The sequence below is a fragment of the Chaetomium globosum genome, genomic scaffold (genome assembly GCF_000143365.1).
Source record: "Chaetomium globosum CBS 148.51 scaffold_3 genomic scaffold, whole genome shotgun sequence".
In the NCBI taxonomy this organism is placed as follows: Eukaryota; Fungi; Ascomycota; class Sordariomycetes; order Sordariales; family Chaetomiaceae; genus Chaetomium; species Chaetomium globosum.
This window is the reverse complement of record NT_165978.1, coordinates 4,486,973-4,501,424: the sequence shown is the minus strand read 5'-3', so window position 1 is coordinate 4,501,424 and position 14,452 is coordinate 4,486,973. Positions and strand designations below refer to the sequence as shown.

The 14,452-nt window shown below is 55.6% G+C and overlaps 5 protein-coding genes across 5 annotated transcripts in view; 1 reads left to right on the top strand and 4 right to left on the bottom strand.

The window, feature by feature from the left end:
* CHGG_06768 (uncharacterized protein) overlaps positions 1-1,944 on the bottom strand; it is a gene marked incomplete at both ends in the record, with an annotated part of 4,837 nt that extends 2,893 nt beyond the window's left edge. The window contains 2 exons of the mRNA XM_001222862.1: positions 23-1,062; positions 1,681-1,944. Coding sequence (XP_001222863.1) covers positions 23-1,062; positions 1,681-1,944 — 1,304 coding nt within the window. The remainder of the gene's footprint in view (positions 1-22; positions 1,063-1,680) is intronic.
* Positions 1,945-2,450: 506 nt separating this feature from the next.
* Positions 2,451-4,335, bottom strand: CHGG_06767 (uncharacterized protein; the record flags this gene model as incomplete). Its single annotated transcript, XM_001222861.1, has 2 exons — positions 2,451-3,355; positions 3,444-4,335. 2 exons carry the CDS (start codon positions 4,333-4,335, stop codon positions 2,451-2,453), a joined length of 1,797 nt encoding a protein of 598 aa, XP_001222862.1.
* Positions 4,336-6,264: 1,929 nt separating this feature from the next.
* On the top strand, positions 6,265-7,737 carry CHGG_06766 (uncharacterized protein; the record flags this gene model as incomplete). Its single annotated transcript, XM_001222860.1, has 1 exon — positions 6,265-7,737. One exon carries the CDS (start codon positions 6,265-6,267, stop codon positions 7,735-7,737), a length of 1,473 nt encoding a protein of 490 aa, XP_001222861.1.
* A 702-nt stretch (positions 7,738-8,439) lies between these two features.
* Positions 8,440-10,154, bottom strand: CHGG_06765 (uncharacterized protein; the record flags this gene model as incomplete). The annotated part of the gene is made up of 2 exons (XM_001222859.1): positions 8,440-9,277; positions 9,334-10,154. The coding sequence occupies 2 exons, from the start codon at positions 10,152-10,154 to the stop codon at positions 8,440-8,442; spliced, it is 1,659 nt and encodes a 552-aa protein (XP_001222860.1).
* A 1,510-nt stretch (positions 10,155-11,664) lies between these two features.
* CHGG_06764 (uncharacterized protein) lies at positions 11,665-14,171 on the bottom strand (the record flags this gene model as incomplete). Its single annotated transcript, XM_001222858.1, has 6 exons — positions 11,665-11,715; positions 11,911-12,255; positions 12,336-12,699; positions 12,760-13,517; positions 13,992-14,007; positions 14,167-14,171. 6 exons carry the CDS (start codon positions 14,169-14,171, stop codon positions 11,665-11,667), a joined length of 1,539 nt encoding a protein of 512 aa, XP_001222859.1.
* Between the last annotated feature and the right edge of the window lie 281 nt (positions 14,172-14,452).

Sequence of the window (14,452 nt, the reverse complement as noted above, 5' to 3'; positions counted from 1 at the left end):
CCCCCCCCCCCCCCCCCCGAACCAGCCACCGTCGCTGATCTTGCTCATGCCGGCGTCGTGCGCTCCTGGCATGACCACGTGACGGAGCTGGCAGTCCTTGATGATGTCGTACATGCTGCGCATCCAGGCGATGTTGTTGAGCTGCAGCGAGTTGACGTAGCCGTACTGCTCGCTGCCGGTGATGACCAGGGCAACGCTGACGCGCTCGCCCGGAAATCCTAGTTCTCTCCAGCCCATGCCCATGCCGCCGAGATCAAATACCACCCGGCGCTCGTAGCTGTCTGGGATGTGCGTCGTCACGTGGACCTGGAATGTCTTATCGGTGCCCTCGAGTTTATAGTTGGCGTATCCGTTGGTGTCTACGAAGCTGCCGACGGCGAGAGACGTGTCGTATATTGCCACGTTCTTCCTCGCCTTACCCGAGGGGATGTCGCCAAAGTCCCACGCCGCAAACTGGTACGGCTCAGGGCCTCCGATATGTACCATCTTGTACGGCGTGAGATTCACGATGGTCACGTACTGGGTGCCGTCGGTATCCTCAGCATGGTTCAGCACCTGACCATCCAAGGACCAGACCTCGATCCCGCCCAGCGGCATATCTTCGGTGCTGTACATCCGGTCGCTCTCCAGGCACTCATTATCAACCGGAGCAGCGCCGACCGAAGGAACATCGTACTGAGAAATGTGCGCCCACGCCGGGTGGCTTGTGACAGCTAGGTTGGCCTCTGCCGTGATGGCATTCCCCCCCAGCGACACGATGATCTTCTTGGCACCAATGCCAATGATGTTCCGGTTGTTGTCGTAGTTGCTGTCAAGGAGCCAGAGGGACTTTTGACAGGTGTGCGTGTCGATACAATCCTGGGCGTAGGTCGAGAACCAAGAGTAGGTCCCGGCCGATGCCATCTGTATGTTTTGGCACTTCTTCATGATGACGGCCCAGGATTCGTCGCGCCCATCGGCGTCGCCGCCCTTGCAAGAGTAGTCCGGGTCCCCGGCAAACTTCCCAACGACGCTCTGGAATGGCGTCGGGGGCTTCGGCGTCGGTTGGTAGTTGTGACGAACCTACTTCAGGACCCTGTCCTGTTAGGGTTCAGCTTCGGTTGAAGGTAATCTCTCAAGGGTGCTTAGGTTCGGTGCAGCCAAAGGGTGCACAACAAAGACTTGTCTCAACAGTAGGCTTTCGAGCTTGTAGCGAACTGTAGTTGTGATTGCTAACTGGAGAACTCCCAGAGCTCTCCAGTACGAGTGACTATATACTATCTAGTATCACCACTCTGTTAGTGATAATCGTCCATTATCACTGACAACTAGTGATAATCGTCCATTATCACTGACAACTGGTGATAATCCAGTTCTTATTGGTCCTTAAGCGATTGGCTGCCGGCGTCCTGCGCTGTCGGCTGTGGCCGCCCTGGCCGCCTGGGGTCGTTCCGTGACAGTAGTAAGGCGATTCCGTCTGCAAGAAGGTGGTGTAGATGTTTCGGGCTCCTTTGAAGTTGTACTGGTACATGACACTGTGTTCCGAAGTCGTGCCGTAGATCCAGGTGGCCTTCCGACTTTCGATAAGCATGCCTCGTGCACTGTATACCGAGAGCTGGTCCATGTTGTTAAGGGGGTCGGTCAACAGAGGATCGTCGATCATGTGGTCAGCTACCCAGAGCCACATGTTGTCGAAATAACCCGATGCGTCCTTGGTGACGTGTAGCAGCATGCTCGCGACCTGACACTTGAAAGGGTTGGTCTCGGTTGTGATCGGGGGGCATTCTGTGGGTGTGAGCTGGTGCCGGTGGCGCCTCCGAGGCGAACATGGACATGAGCCACTACCGCATCAGCACCTTCAAGCGGCCTACGCGTACACAACGCGTGGCGCATCGCATGGGAATCCTCAGATATTACCTCGATGAGCCCAACTCCACCAGAGCTCCCCTGCAGTCGCCCGGCCATGGTCAAAATAAGTTCATGGGTGTCCGGCGCCACGCTCGACCTGATTCTCGCCAGCGACACTTGTGACGGTCCCCGACAGGAGCGCTTCGATTACGCGGCAATGCTCTATCTGCAAATTATCGGACTGCCCCTCATTGGTCTGGCGATAGTAGTGACATCTATTTGGGTGTGTTGCTACCGGCGTCGCCGTAAGAACAGACTCAAGAGGATGGCGGAGCCTTCGAAGGATACTACCGAAGGTACCTGACCTAGGTAGTCGCGAAGGCCACATGCCAAGGGCAAGGAGATTGGCATCGACACGAAGAAGCAGAGGACGCTGTGGCACAGCTGAGTTCAAGCAGATCTGCCAAGAGAAAAATGTAAGTTGCTGGCAATCTTAGGGGAATTGCGGATCCTTTGTAGCTACTTATTAAGTACCGAATTAATGCAAAGAGTTTCGAGGGAGGCGCCTCGAATTTGACTGTCTCTTAATCGCAATAGTGGTGATAGTGGAAGCATCTCCCGCTTTAGCCTATCCTACGAAGTTCATGCCAGTCAGACAACGAGAGCTTTCTCCCTCCCTTATCCTCCTCCTCCTTCTTATTCTCTTCCCTCTCGTTTGCTCTCTCGCTCCTATCCCCATCCTCATTCTTGTCCTCTTTCTCATGTCTGCCCCGTTCCTCCTTCTTGTCCTCTACCTCCTTCCTATCCTCTTCCTCCTTCTTATCTTCTTCCTCCCTCTTATCTCCATCCTCATGCCTATCCTGTTCCTCCTTATCCTCTCCCTCCTTCTCGCCCCCCGCCTCCTCCTTGTCTTCTCCCTCTTCACCCTCCTCTTCTTCATCACCATCCAGGGCCGCCCGAGCCCATACGAGATGTCTCTTTGCTTGGTCAAAATCGGTACCAAGCAGATACGCCCCCTCTAAGAATAATGTCTTCGCCGTCGCCACATCTGATGTCAGCCTCCAGCCTTCCCACCTCAGCTTCTCGAGCGCCTCATCGTAGCGGTTTCGGAGGATACGCAGTTCCCAGCGGTCAAAGCTTGACTCCATTGCAGGGTTATAACGCTCGTCGTCCTCATCAAACGTCTCGGGGACGTTAGGTGTCCTCTCATCGAAGGGTTCCGCCGCCCGCAACAACAGCGGGTAGTCTGCCGGGGCGTACCAGTCGGGCAGGGTCATGGCGTTTTCCCAATCGAGAATGCCCGTCACCTCGAAAGTGTCCGGGTCGACAAAGATGTTGGCCTCGCGGAAGTCTGCGTGGTGGAGAGAGAACCGGGGCTGGCCTGTCACCGATGGGTCATCAGGGAAGAGCTCGGGGAGCATGTTGTAGTAGCCTTGCACTGTGTCAACTGCCTCGTCGTAATCTTGGCGAAACTCCTCCTCGCTATCAATCTCCAACTGTGAGATGTGTGGGTCACGTGACCCCACATCTCTGTGGGGTTATCCACCCACCTCCCCGCGGTCGGCCTCTTTTCCTGCTGCTTCCCGAGCTTTTAGCAGTAGCCTGAGAATGGAGACTTGGTCTTCCTGCTTCCAGCCCTGTTGCCTGCTCCAACACCAACTCATTTTCCACCAGTTCCCAATTCATGGCCAGGTGCGCAGCTGTCATGTCTTCCTTGTGATCCAGCAGAGTCTTAATTGTGGTGATAACTTTCCGTTCGACCGTGATTATGTTATTGAGCCAGTCACGGCATGATGGGAAGGGCCCGCGATCGGGCTGCAGATAGGAGCGCCAGCCTGAAAAGTAGCAGGTGTCCACAGCCGAGCCGATGGTGTAGCGGGTGGTAGTCGCATCCCCAACTGTGATTCTCTCGGTGGTTGTGCTTGTATGGTCGGTGGCTGTGGCTTGCTCAGGGAAATCGATGGACCCGATTTGATCGAACTTGCGCTCGGGTTTCCAGAGCTGCGATAGGATTTGGGCGAGCCTATCAACGAGTTCCAGCTTCTTCTCCAAGGGTATTTCCCGCCAGACGTGTCTCAGTTCGACGCCCGGGAGCTTCTCCATGAGGCACCAGTCGTAACCCAGCTCAGTGTCGGCAGCGAGGCCCCAGGCCACGCATCTCGGGACAGGGATTGTGGTCCGCTCCCTCAGGAAAGCAAGGGTGGCCATCTCGCTCTTCATTTTGAAGGATGGGTCGAGCGGGATGGCGACCCGAATAACGAGGGGCGTCGACCATTCGGGATGCTTGACGTCGTAGACCTTGTGATGGGCCCCATCGGCGAGAAACTCAACCTTGAGCCGCTCTTTCTCTTGAAGCGAGTCGGAGTGTGTCAAACTCGGACGTGCATACTTGGACCAGATCAAGTTCTTGATGGCCTCGATGTCGGGTTCGGAGGGCCAAATGGGGTGAGAGTCCCAGCCCGGTGTCCATTTGAGACGGTCGTCTGGTAGATATTGCTGCCACGCCATGTTGGGGTTGGCGAATGGTTTAGGGGTCGAGAATCAAAAACTTCAAGTTTAATGTGCGTGTCGGGACAAAGGGCGCCTGCGAGAATGCGAGTTGAGCAAAAGCCTTGCTTGGTAAATTGGCAAATTGACAAACACGGGGTCGCCTTAAACCGGGCAGGTCAGGTAGGTATGGAAGGTACGCTCCACAACGCAGCCAACAGCCAACAGCTAAGCAATCATGAAGGGCACAAATTGGCACTGTTGTGTTGTCAACTTCCATGCATGTCACTCGGTCACTGACTCTGTGTAATGGAACCTTGCATCACACAACCACGCAACGGCGAATTTTCGCCACAGGTTGGGTACATGTACCTGGTGAGTGGTGACTAGGTACTGATTACTTACCTTACTTACCTGACTACCTACCTTGCGTACCTAGGTATCTAGGTAGCTAGGTAGCTTGTGCAAAATATCGTGGTACGGTTGTAGTGTGACAGCAATGATTTGGCGTATTTGATGGCCGGGGGCGCGAAAGGGATGGCACAGGTCACCGCCCAAGATAGATCATATATCATATATATACCAGTTCAACTCCGTTTTCGAGAGCCGGAAAATGAACATGATATGCCACAACCTGTCTTCTTGCCATACCATCTATCATCTTTCAGCAACTCGGTTGACTCAAGGCTCGCAAGCGAACGGGGACAATTTCAACGAACTCAACAGACAGCCAGGGTCCTAGGTACTTATATCGATTCAATGGCTCCGCAGAAGAAGTCGGTCCGTGAATTCCTCGATGGCGTCTCCGACGACAAGCTGTCCAACCTAGGCGGAAAAGAACACAATATTGCAATAGATATGGCGGGAGGATGATCGACTTGATTATCAGGGAGTAAGTTGTCATCTAGATGCTGTAGAGAGGTTAGATGGGGGCTATCGAAGCACTGGCCCTGGATCTGAGGGAAAACCAACTCGAGGTAAAAGGGCAATGATGACCCCAACGAGGCTCCTTACGTGCACCGCATCTACATCCAGCCTGTAGGTTCCAACAAGGCCGGCACCAGATCAAAGAGAACCAAGATAGCCCAAGACAACAAGGCTGTCCTGGCCCGGTGTCATGCAAGCGATGAGGCTACGCCCAAGCAGGTCCGGGATGCCTTGGTGCAGAGCTACCTGAGCAAAGAGAGACTCCCGAACCATATTATCCAGCATCCAATTCGTTATGCTCCCCCGGTTATCGAGAAGAAAACTTAGGTGAAATAGAGGGAGGGATGGGAGTGTTGTTTGTTGCTACATTGTTGCTACCAGACATGTAGCTAGGTAGGTGCCGAGATTTGAAAGAGGCTGGTAGCTTAGAACAAACTAACGTGTTGAAGCGCTGACTTATAAACGAATTTCTTGCAGGACAGTTGCTTCAAGTGAGTCTGTGTTCGTGTTTATGACGTCCGCTTCTTCCCCCAACCCAACCATGACTAGACAAATCGCGGAAATTTGTTTAGCGAGGTAAGTCATCGATGCTTTACTTCTCGATAACTCTGGGCCACCTGAGCTGCTGAATGAACTACATTTTTTTCTCGGTTTCTCATCAAGGACGCGTCGCCATGACACCCGCAGTCGAAGATTATTGAGAATCCCAGTGGGAAAGACCTTGAGGCTTTCCGCGTTTTCTTATATCCGGCCTACCTAAGCGCGAGCCTCCCGTGCTACCCACACACGTTTGTGTGGTAGCTTACTCCAGAAGACAGGGACATCCCTCTCTCGAGTCTACAAACCCTCCCGCATCTCATCTGGCCCGTTTTAGCAACAGTGGCAAGACCCTCTTCAACAATCCAATATCACAACTTGATTCCGCCGTCAACTAGGAGTGCTCGACGACTCTAACCTTAACCGCATCGAACCCCCACTCAGGTCAGCCATTACCAACAATAACGATACCCTCGTCTGGAAAAAATGAGTCGTGTTCTAGGCGGTGGCCGCCTTTGTCAGATCATGGGGCACCGTCGGCCTTGTCGAATCATGCCCCTCACTGTCTCAACCATGCCATCTCCGTCAAAGGCGTCCCGACCAGGCTGCAGGGGTCACATCTCTTTAGCGGTGCTCCGAACGCGCACTGCCTTGCTGGCGTCTCCCCCGTTTGGAAGATGGAATCATGACTACATGGCGATGCGTCATCATATGCAACCCAACAGTATCACCATCCATGTCCGTACTTGTCACACGGCCGGTAGGCCACGCAATGAAGACGACCTCTTGGCTCCGGCAGCCAAACAAAAAGTGGCAAAACTCCTGCGGCAAGGTTACAGAGGCTCAGAGATTTATAATTTGGCAGACATTGCGCGGTGCGAGATCCCCCAATGGGTATTTCTCGCCATGCTAAAAGAGGACAAGGAGTTGGCCAGCCTGATGCGGGAACGAAAACGCGGGAAATGGTCAGATGAAGAGAAGGAGCACCTGATCAAGCTCACCCATAACCGCCGGAGAATCAACATTGAATCCATCGCACGTCAAATAGGCCGAGAACCAGACTCCGTTCGGTCCCGGTTACGGTTGATGGCGAAGAAAATGAGTGTAGAGCTGGGGAACGAAGCCGTCTCCTTCTCGGTAGAGTCTCTGGACGGAGATCTCGGGAACGAAGAGCAGTCCATCCTCGAGGCACGAATGTGCCACGTCATCGACGGAATGCTAAAGAAACGCGACCTCGTCACCACTCAATGGAAAGCCATCTTGAGCGCAAAATCGACGGAAGCCTGGGTGGCAACCATTCTCCCATTGATCCCAACACGGGTGAAGCACATCTTGGCCGCCCCCAGCCCGCCCACAGCTGCAGACTGGAGAAATTTGACCTGGCAGGATACGAGCCGTTTCGGGGTCTATGCGTGGCTTCTCAAGCGTGGCGGTAGCGGTAGCCTAAATCCTCTAAGAGTGGAGAAATACCTTTACATCGGTTCAGCTACCAAATATGGCCATGGATTGTTTGGAAGAGCGCTTCAGCACCGCGAGAGACATGGTCGGAATTCAGGCTCTAGCCTCGACAACCGGATCAAACAACGTGGCTTAAGCCGTGCCACTGGGTATTTTGCGACGCTCCTGGTAACTGAGGCAGCGTCTTTAGAAATTGGGGATATAACCAAAGCACGAGAGCTCGTGGTGTTTGCCGAGGCGATCTTGACTGTCTGGCTTGAGGCGCTAACAGAGACCGAGTCGGCTGGCGCACCGAGCCGCGCGGAGGAGCACCGTCGTCTCCACTCTCTTTCCCCTTGGAATCACCCACAGCAGTTCAGTTATAAGGGGCTGTGTTCCCATAGTCCTTTGGCTCTTGACTTGGAGTCCCGCCAGGAATCTGCTCATCTTCCCGAAGTTGCTGACCCTGGCCAATCTGAGGATTCCGGGACAATGGTGGATAACAGGGCAACGGAAAATTGATGCATGTCTGGGTCCCGTTCTGCCCTTTTGGCTGCTATAACATTGTCCCAGATAGTGCGTCGTGTAGAGAAATATCCAAGATACCTATTTGTGCAACAATACCTCTGATGTATTTCACATAGCAAGGAGTGATTGAGTCGCGACTCGTTGCTGCGAGGTAGCAAGCTGATGGTGAACACAGCCCTCGGCACCAGTTATGCGGAGGCCGAGTAGGGACAAGACGAGAACAGCGATGGTCATCAACGCAAAAGAGAAACATAATCAACTTAGGAAACCAACACGCAAAACACCAAAAATGCCAAGGGTATATTTGCCGTCAACAGCCAATGACTCGGGGTACACTAAGTAATAGTCTAGCTTGTCCCGGTCCGCTTGCAAGACGCTCCAAGGGCGACACGCTCTATCATCAGCCCGATCTATCCAAAACCACGTGGGGGACGCTGGGGGGGAGGGGGTTCTGCGCGGTGACACCGTCATCAAGACCGCAACATCATCAAAGCCAAGTCCATGCCGATACGCAGAAAGAGAAGGGACAAGAAAACGGTGCCAAACCACAAAAAAAGAAAAAAAAAGAAACGACAAGAAAATAAAAAAAAGAGATCCATCGCTCGGCAGATTGCCTCCCCCCTTTATCACAGCTCCCCCGAAAACGCTATCCACCTCCCTCCTCCCATGCGTCACCACCCCCTTTATCGCCATCTATTACCTATACCCGCCCCCATTTCCCCAGTACGCATCACCGCCTCTCCCACCCCCCTGTCCACCATTCCCATAACTGCCATCACCCCCGTTCCCATACCCCTGGTCATGCCCGTGCCCATCAAGCCCATCCCCGCCAAACCCCCCATCGGTGGTAAAACTCCGCTGCGGCTGCGGTTGCGCAAGTTGCTGGTACCCGGGCCCCGGGGAGCCCATGCGCGGGCTGGTGTAGCTGCGGTTGGGCTGCGTCAGGGTGGGGCTGCGCATGCCGCCCGGGCTGTTGGGGCCGGGACTGCCGACGCGGGGGGACTGGGCGCGGTCGCCGAGCCGGGGGACGGGGCTGTGCGGGCCGTTGTTGTTGTTGTTACCATTACCATTGCCAGCGGCGGCGGCGGCACCGGCACCGGCGGCTACGCCCAAGCCGGCGGCGGCGGCAGAGTCCCAGCGGTGGTCGAGCGGGGAGGCGGGGGTGGTGGCCTGGAGGTTGGGGGAGCCGGGGACGCTGTAACCGTCCTCGTCGGTGAAGCCGTCGCGGCGCATCTCCTTGGCGTTGTACTCGTGTGCTTGCGAGGCGAAGCTGTCCGGGTCGACACCGGCCTTGCGGAAGCGTTCGAGCTCGAGCCGCTCGGCCTCGGCGCGGGCTTCGGCGGCCTTGGCTTCGCGCGCGCCGCGGCGGCGTTGCCGGATGCAGTAGAAGAGACCGGTGAAGATGAGCAGGCCGAAGAAGCCCGCTACGCTGGAGTAGATGGCAATCTTGCTGCCGTTGGGGAGGTCGTTCCACTTGTCCGAGAGGGATTTTTCGGGAGGTGCGTTCATGACTTCCTTGACGGTCGAGTTGCCCCTGGATGTGGGTTAGTGGTCGGCTCTAAGATCGTGGGACGCGCACGTGACACTTACTCGATGATCTTGATGCTCTCCCACGAGCCCGTCTTGTCGGTGTACTCGTACTCCTTACCGCTGCTGTAGTCCTCGACGTGGGCGCTCTTGACAAACATGTCAAACGGCCCCTGGGTGTAGTCGGTGTCTCCGCCGGCCCACTCGCGCGTGCCCTTGGGCATCCTGGGATCGCCACCGGCCCAGATGCCGATGGACAGGCGCATCGGGGTCTGCGGGTAGTAGTAGGTGTTGTTGGCGTCGTTGGGCACCAGGCGGCGCACCTTGCCCCCGTCGATGTAGAAGTCCAAAAAGTCCTTGGTCCAGACGGTGGTGTAGTTGTGGAAGTCGTCCTGCACACCGGCGGGCACTTGGTGGTACTCGGCGTTGGGGATCTCGGGCATGAAACCCTTGCCGAAGTAGTTGCTCTGGGCGATGGTCTCGTTGCCGCCAAAGAACTCCCAGTCGATCTCGTCCAGGTTGTCGCTCAACATCATGATGGAGCTGATGACGCCAGTGCCCTTGGAGGCCTTCAGGTGGACCTCGGTACGGCCCCAAAAGTAGTAGAACTTGGAGCGGATGGTTGGCGAGTCGCCCATGTTGGTGATCCTGAAGCCGGCGCCATTCTCAGAATCGTAGGTCACGGGGCGCACTGTTGTCTCCCAGATCTCGATGTTTGGTGTGCTGTTGAAGTTGAAGTTGGCCTCCATGCCAAAGGCGGGATTGGGCGGGCACGTCTTGTTCATGGGAAAGCAGTCGGTCGTGACTTGGGCGGCGACATTGCTGACGAGGGAGGACCACGCCAGCAGCGCGATGGCCGAGGCGGGCGCTGATGATAGCCACATGGTGGTGGCGGCTTCAAATGGCTCTTTAAAAGATGTGCTGTACGCTTATGGGCAGAATCGGTGGTGGGTTGAAACTGGTCGTTCAGAAAACAGAAATAAATATGTCTGATATTTTGTCGTCGTCACGGTCAATGTTGCATGTCGATATTCGCACGATGTCGCCAGGACTTCAGTGCGCAAAGCGGTAAAAGCCGTAAAGGGAAATCGCTGTCAGTTGCGAGATACAGAATCGAATCGAAAGGGTTTGAACGTTTGTTGCAGTGCGAACGAAGGAGCGAATTCGCACGGCAGCAGATTCGGGGCGTCAGGGAGTGTATTTGCGTGACTGTCGGTGGTGCAGGTATCCGTAAAGTGTCAAGTGTCTTGCTTCAAAATGAGTGAAGTGATCCAAAGGAGTGACTCGAGCGCCGAGGTGCAGCCTGAGTGATGCGCAATTGCACCAAAACAGAGGGGACTCGGATGATGTCTCGAGGGGTCGATGCGATGACGACTGGAAATGGAAAGAGTGAACACAGCACTGGCAGCGATGGGCACTGCAGACTGCAAGTGCAGAATTGAAGGGGTAAAAGGGGCGCCCATGGAACGCAGGTACAGCTTGGAAACGGCTTGGCAATCAGACCAAAAGCGGGAAAGCCCGTTGTCCGCACAAGCCAGCGGCTGGGAGCCCCTGGATTCTGCGACGGGATCCGCACCGAAGCTGTCCAATTTGGGATAGTGTTTCTTGGAGCAGCCAATCGAATGGCAGCCGTTCCCGAGGAGTTGTGCCGTGACCTTGGCGCGTCCGGGAATCGCTGTCCATTGATGGCGATCCGGATCTTGCATTTTTCTGCCGAATCACGAGGAAAAAAAGATCAAAAACTGGAAGGAGAGCAACAATGAGCAACGATTCTTTCCCAGATTGCGCTGTTATTATTTTTAGTATACTATTATTAGCTTTTCTCCGTCCTTGTTTGTCGTTTTGGTTTGGAGGGTTGGAAAAGCAGCCGTTGAGTTCAAGATCTTGGGATGCAAAGTTTATTTTCTGGGATTCTTCCTTGCATTTCCCCATGCCCGGCTTGGCATTTGCATCGTTTTGCATGAAACTCCGCGGGCAGCCCGACGGCGGATCCAACCTTACTTTTTAACACGGCACCACGGCTCTCTCGGAAGCTGGAACCGAGTCTCAACGCGCCCCCGGCCCCGCCGCACCGTTCTGTCGGAATCAACGACCAATCGCACTGGGAAAACATGACCATGGGGAACATGGTCGCTGATGGTATTTCTCCATTGCCAAATGTTTTCCAAGCGTGAGCCAAGCGGAAATACGAGGAGACACTGCCACAGACTATTTCGTAACTTCGGTACCTGTATCCACCAACACTTTGTCCAACCGAAGGGGCCCGGAGATGGTGTTACCGGTCAAGACTCGAAACGAAATCAACAAATACAAAATGAAATGGCGGTACTTTCGCACTCTCATTAATCATCTCACAGCGTCGCCCGATTACAAACAACCACAAGGATACCCATCCTACTTCTCCGCCTGGCTCTCCCGCAGCGCCACCGACACCCACATGTCGGACTGGAAAAAGAGGTTGTAGTTGACACACTTCCACGGCCGCGCGGGATTCACGAGTTGGAAGTCGAATTGGCGGAGCAACTGGGAGGGGATGATATCTATCAGCACAACTTGCCGCTGCCACTGCACCAAAACGGGGACACAACTCGAAGCAAGCCGAAAAAGGAAAGAAGCAAAGGGGAGAACCCAAGAACTCACCTCGACAAACACCTTATTCAGCTCCAAAAACGCAATCATCTTGCCCGCGCACCCCCACCGCCCATACCCAAACGCCAGCTCCGCCACGCGGCGCATCTCGGCCCGCCGCTCGCGGTCACCGCTCTCGGCCGCCGCCGCGTCGGCCTCGAGCCAGCGCTCGGGGCGGAACACCTCCACGTCGGCGCCAAAGACGGCTGGGTTGCGGCCTGTCGTCCAGAAGTTGGGCGCGATCAGCGTGCCCCCCGGAACGTGCTTGCCGTCGATGATGTCGCCCTGCGGGGGGACTGCTTTGAAGGGGACACCTGTGAAGGGCGGGAAGAGCCGCAGGGCTTCGATTATCACGGCCTGGGGATTGAGGGAAATGGGTGAGCGGGTGGGTGAAAGAAAATAGGGGTGGGAAGGGCCGATGGGTAGTTATTGCTCACCTGCAAATACGGCATCTCCTGGGCCTCGGCGCTGGTCACGGGGCTTGAGACCCGGCCCGCCTTGATCCCCGCGTCAATCTCGGCCTGCAGCGCCCAGTAGGCCCGCGGCGTCGACATCAGGTAGAGCATCACCACCCGGATTGTCGTCGCCGTCGTGTCTGAACCCGCGATGATCTGGATCAGCGCCTCCGTCTCGCACTTGCGCTGCGACAGGCCGTGCCGGATGAAGGAGCCCTGTGTTTTTAAATAGTGAGTAAGGAGGTTCTCGTCGCTGGGGAGGAGTAAGGGGTCACAAACTAGCATGTCTTGCCGGTCTTTGGCATCCTCCTGCGCGAACCGTTTGCCCACGATCGCTTTGCCGGTTCTGTGGTTGTTCGATCAGCTCTGCGTCCACGGGGAGAGACTGTAAAACGGAAAGACGCACGCCATGATTCTCCCCATTCCTTTCTTGTCTTTCGGTGTAGGCCCGATCAGCTTCAGCACCAAGTTGGACCCAAAGATGGCCCGGAAATAGGGGACTGCGGAAATGGTGACCGACGCCGGCGCCACGTCGTTGAGCACCTCCATGTGCCGGTGGATGTCCCGCTCTGCCTCGATAAGGCCAAACTCTTCCCCGAAAGCGATCTTGGAGATGGAGTCGAGCGTGAAGTACTGCGCGATGGTGGCTAGATCCAACATGGGCTTCTGGTCCCCGGGCTTGGCGGCGGCGTACTTGGTCCGGATCTTGTTGGTCAACAGGTTCAGGATCATGTCGACCTCGCTCTCGAGACCCGGGTTATCCCTGCCAGCGTACCCAGGCGCCGTCTGCGCCTTGATCTTGTCGTGCTCGGCCGTGTCGAGCACGTTGAGCATGGCGTCCTCGTACGGGTCGATTGTGCTGAGCTTGTACCAGTCGGACCGCGTGTACTTGGACCGCGCTGCCGATGTGCGCCGGATCACGTCCGGGTCGCTGGTGAGGAGCTCGTTCGGGCCGATGCGCACCGTCGACGGCGTCCCCGTCCCGTACTTGGCTTCGGTCTCCGTCCATCGCTCGCCCATGCGGCCGCTGAGCGAGGCTCGGGCGATCCAGAGGTAAGAGAAAGAAGCCAGGAAGGGGCCATTGAACTCGCGGAGACGCCACCAGGCGCGGAATGAAGACACTACATAGGCGGCGATGGCGACGAGGCCGATGGTCAGGACCCACTCCCCCAAAAGGTGAGGCCCGAAGCGATTTCTTGCAGGAGTACCGCCATCGTATCGCGTGCGGGGTACGCTTAACGATCTCTGTGGCGTTCTGCGTGTCTCAGACTGCTAATCCAGTCGGGAGTATCCGGTTGAGCCCTGGTTTTCAAAATATTCGGGTGGCACCGCGCAGCTGCAGCTCCGAGTTGTGCTTTTGTACGTGCTCAGTATACACTGCCAGAAGTCAGAATCCCCCAGATCCAAGGCGGTCCTTCAAGCCTTTATTGCTTCCATTTTCCACGGGTACGAAGTATCCGGCCTAGCATCAATTAAGCGATCGACACGGGCCCCAAGGTCCAGTCGGGGGGTGGGAAACAAGACATCATCCCGTCACAGCGTTTCCGCGGCCGTTCGATTGGTTCATGCCCGGTACCAAGCCTGCAGCCGGCTGGAATCGACGTGAATTGATTCGTGTCCGCATCCAGACCGACGCACACACGTAGTCATGAACCTGGTTTAGTAGTCAATAGTTTCTCTGCTAACGCGGGGGTCTCGCGGGCTTATTCTCCTTGAAAGGTATAAAAAAACGGGATTTTGATGACATTCCTGTCTATGTAAAGAGTAAAACTGATAGTATCAACGGCCTGGTTAGTATGGTGGCCATCCTCACGTCATCTTTGGAGGCTGGTTGCACTGCATGGGTAGGTATCATTCATCAGTGACATCAGGCATGGGAAAACCACCAAAACCCCGCTTTAGATATTGCGCAGATGATTGCGCCGAACTTAGCGTACCTAGGATAGGCCGTGGTCTCTTGGTCCAGACTCTGATGCACCGGACGGTATCAGATACTAAGAGGCGTGTTGGGACGAAAAAAGTATCGCGACCAGCGGCCTGTCCACAGCTCACCTGCGTCTTTTTGACCCCTTTGAGCCCAAATTGTCACGCGTCTCTAC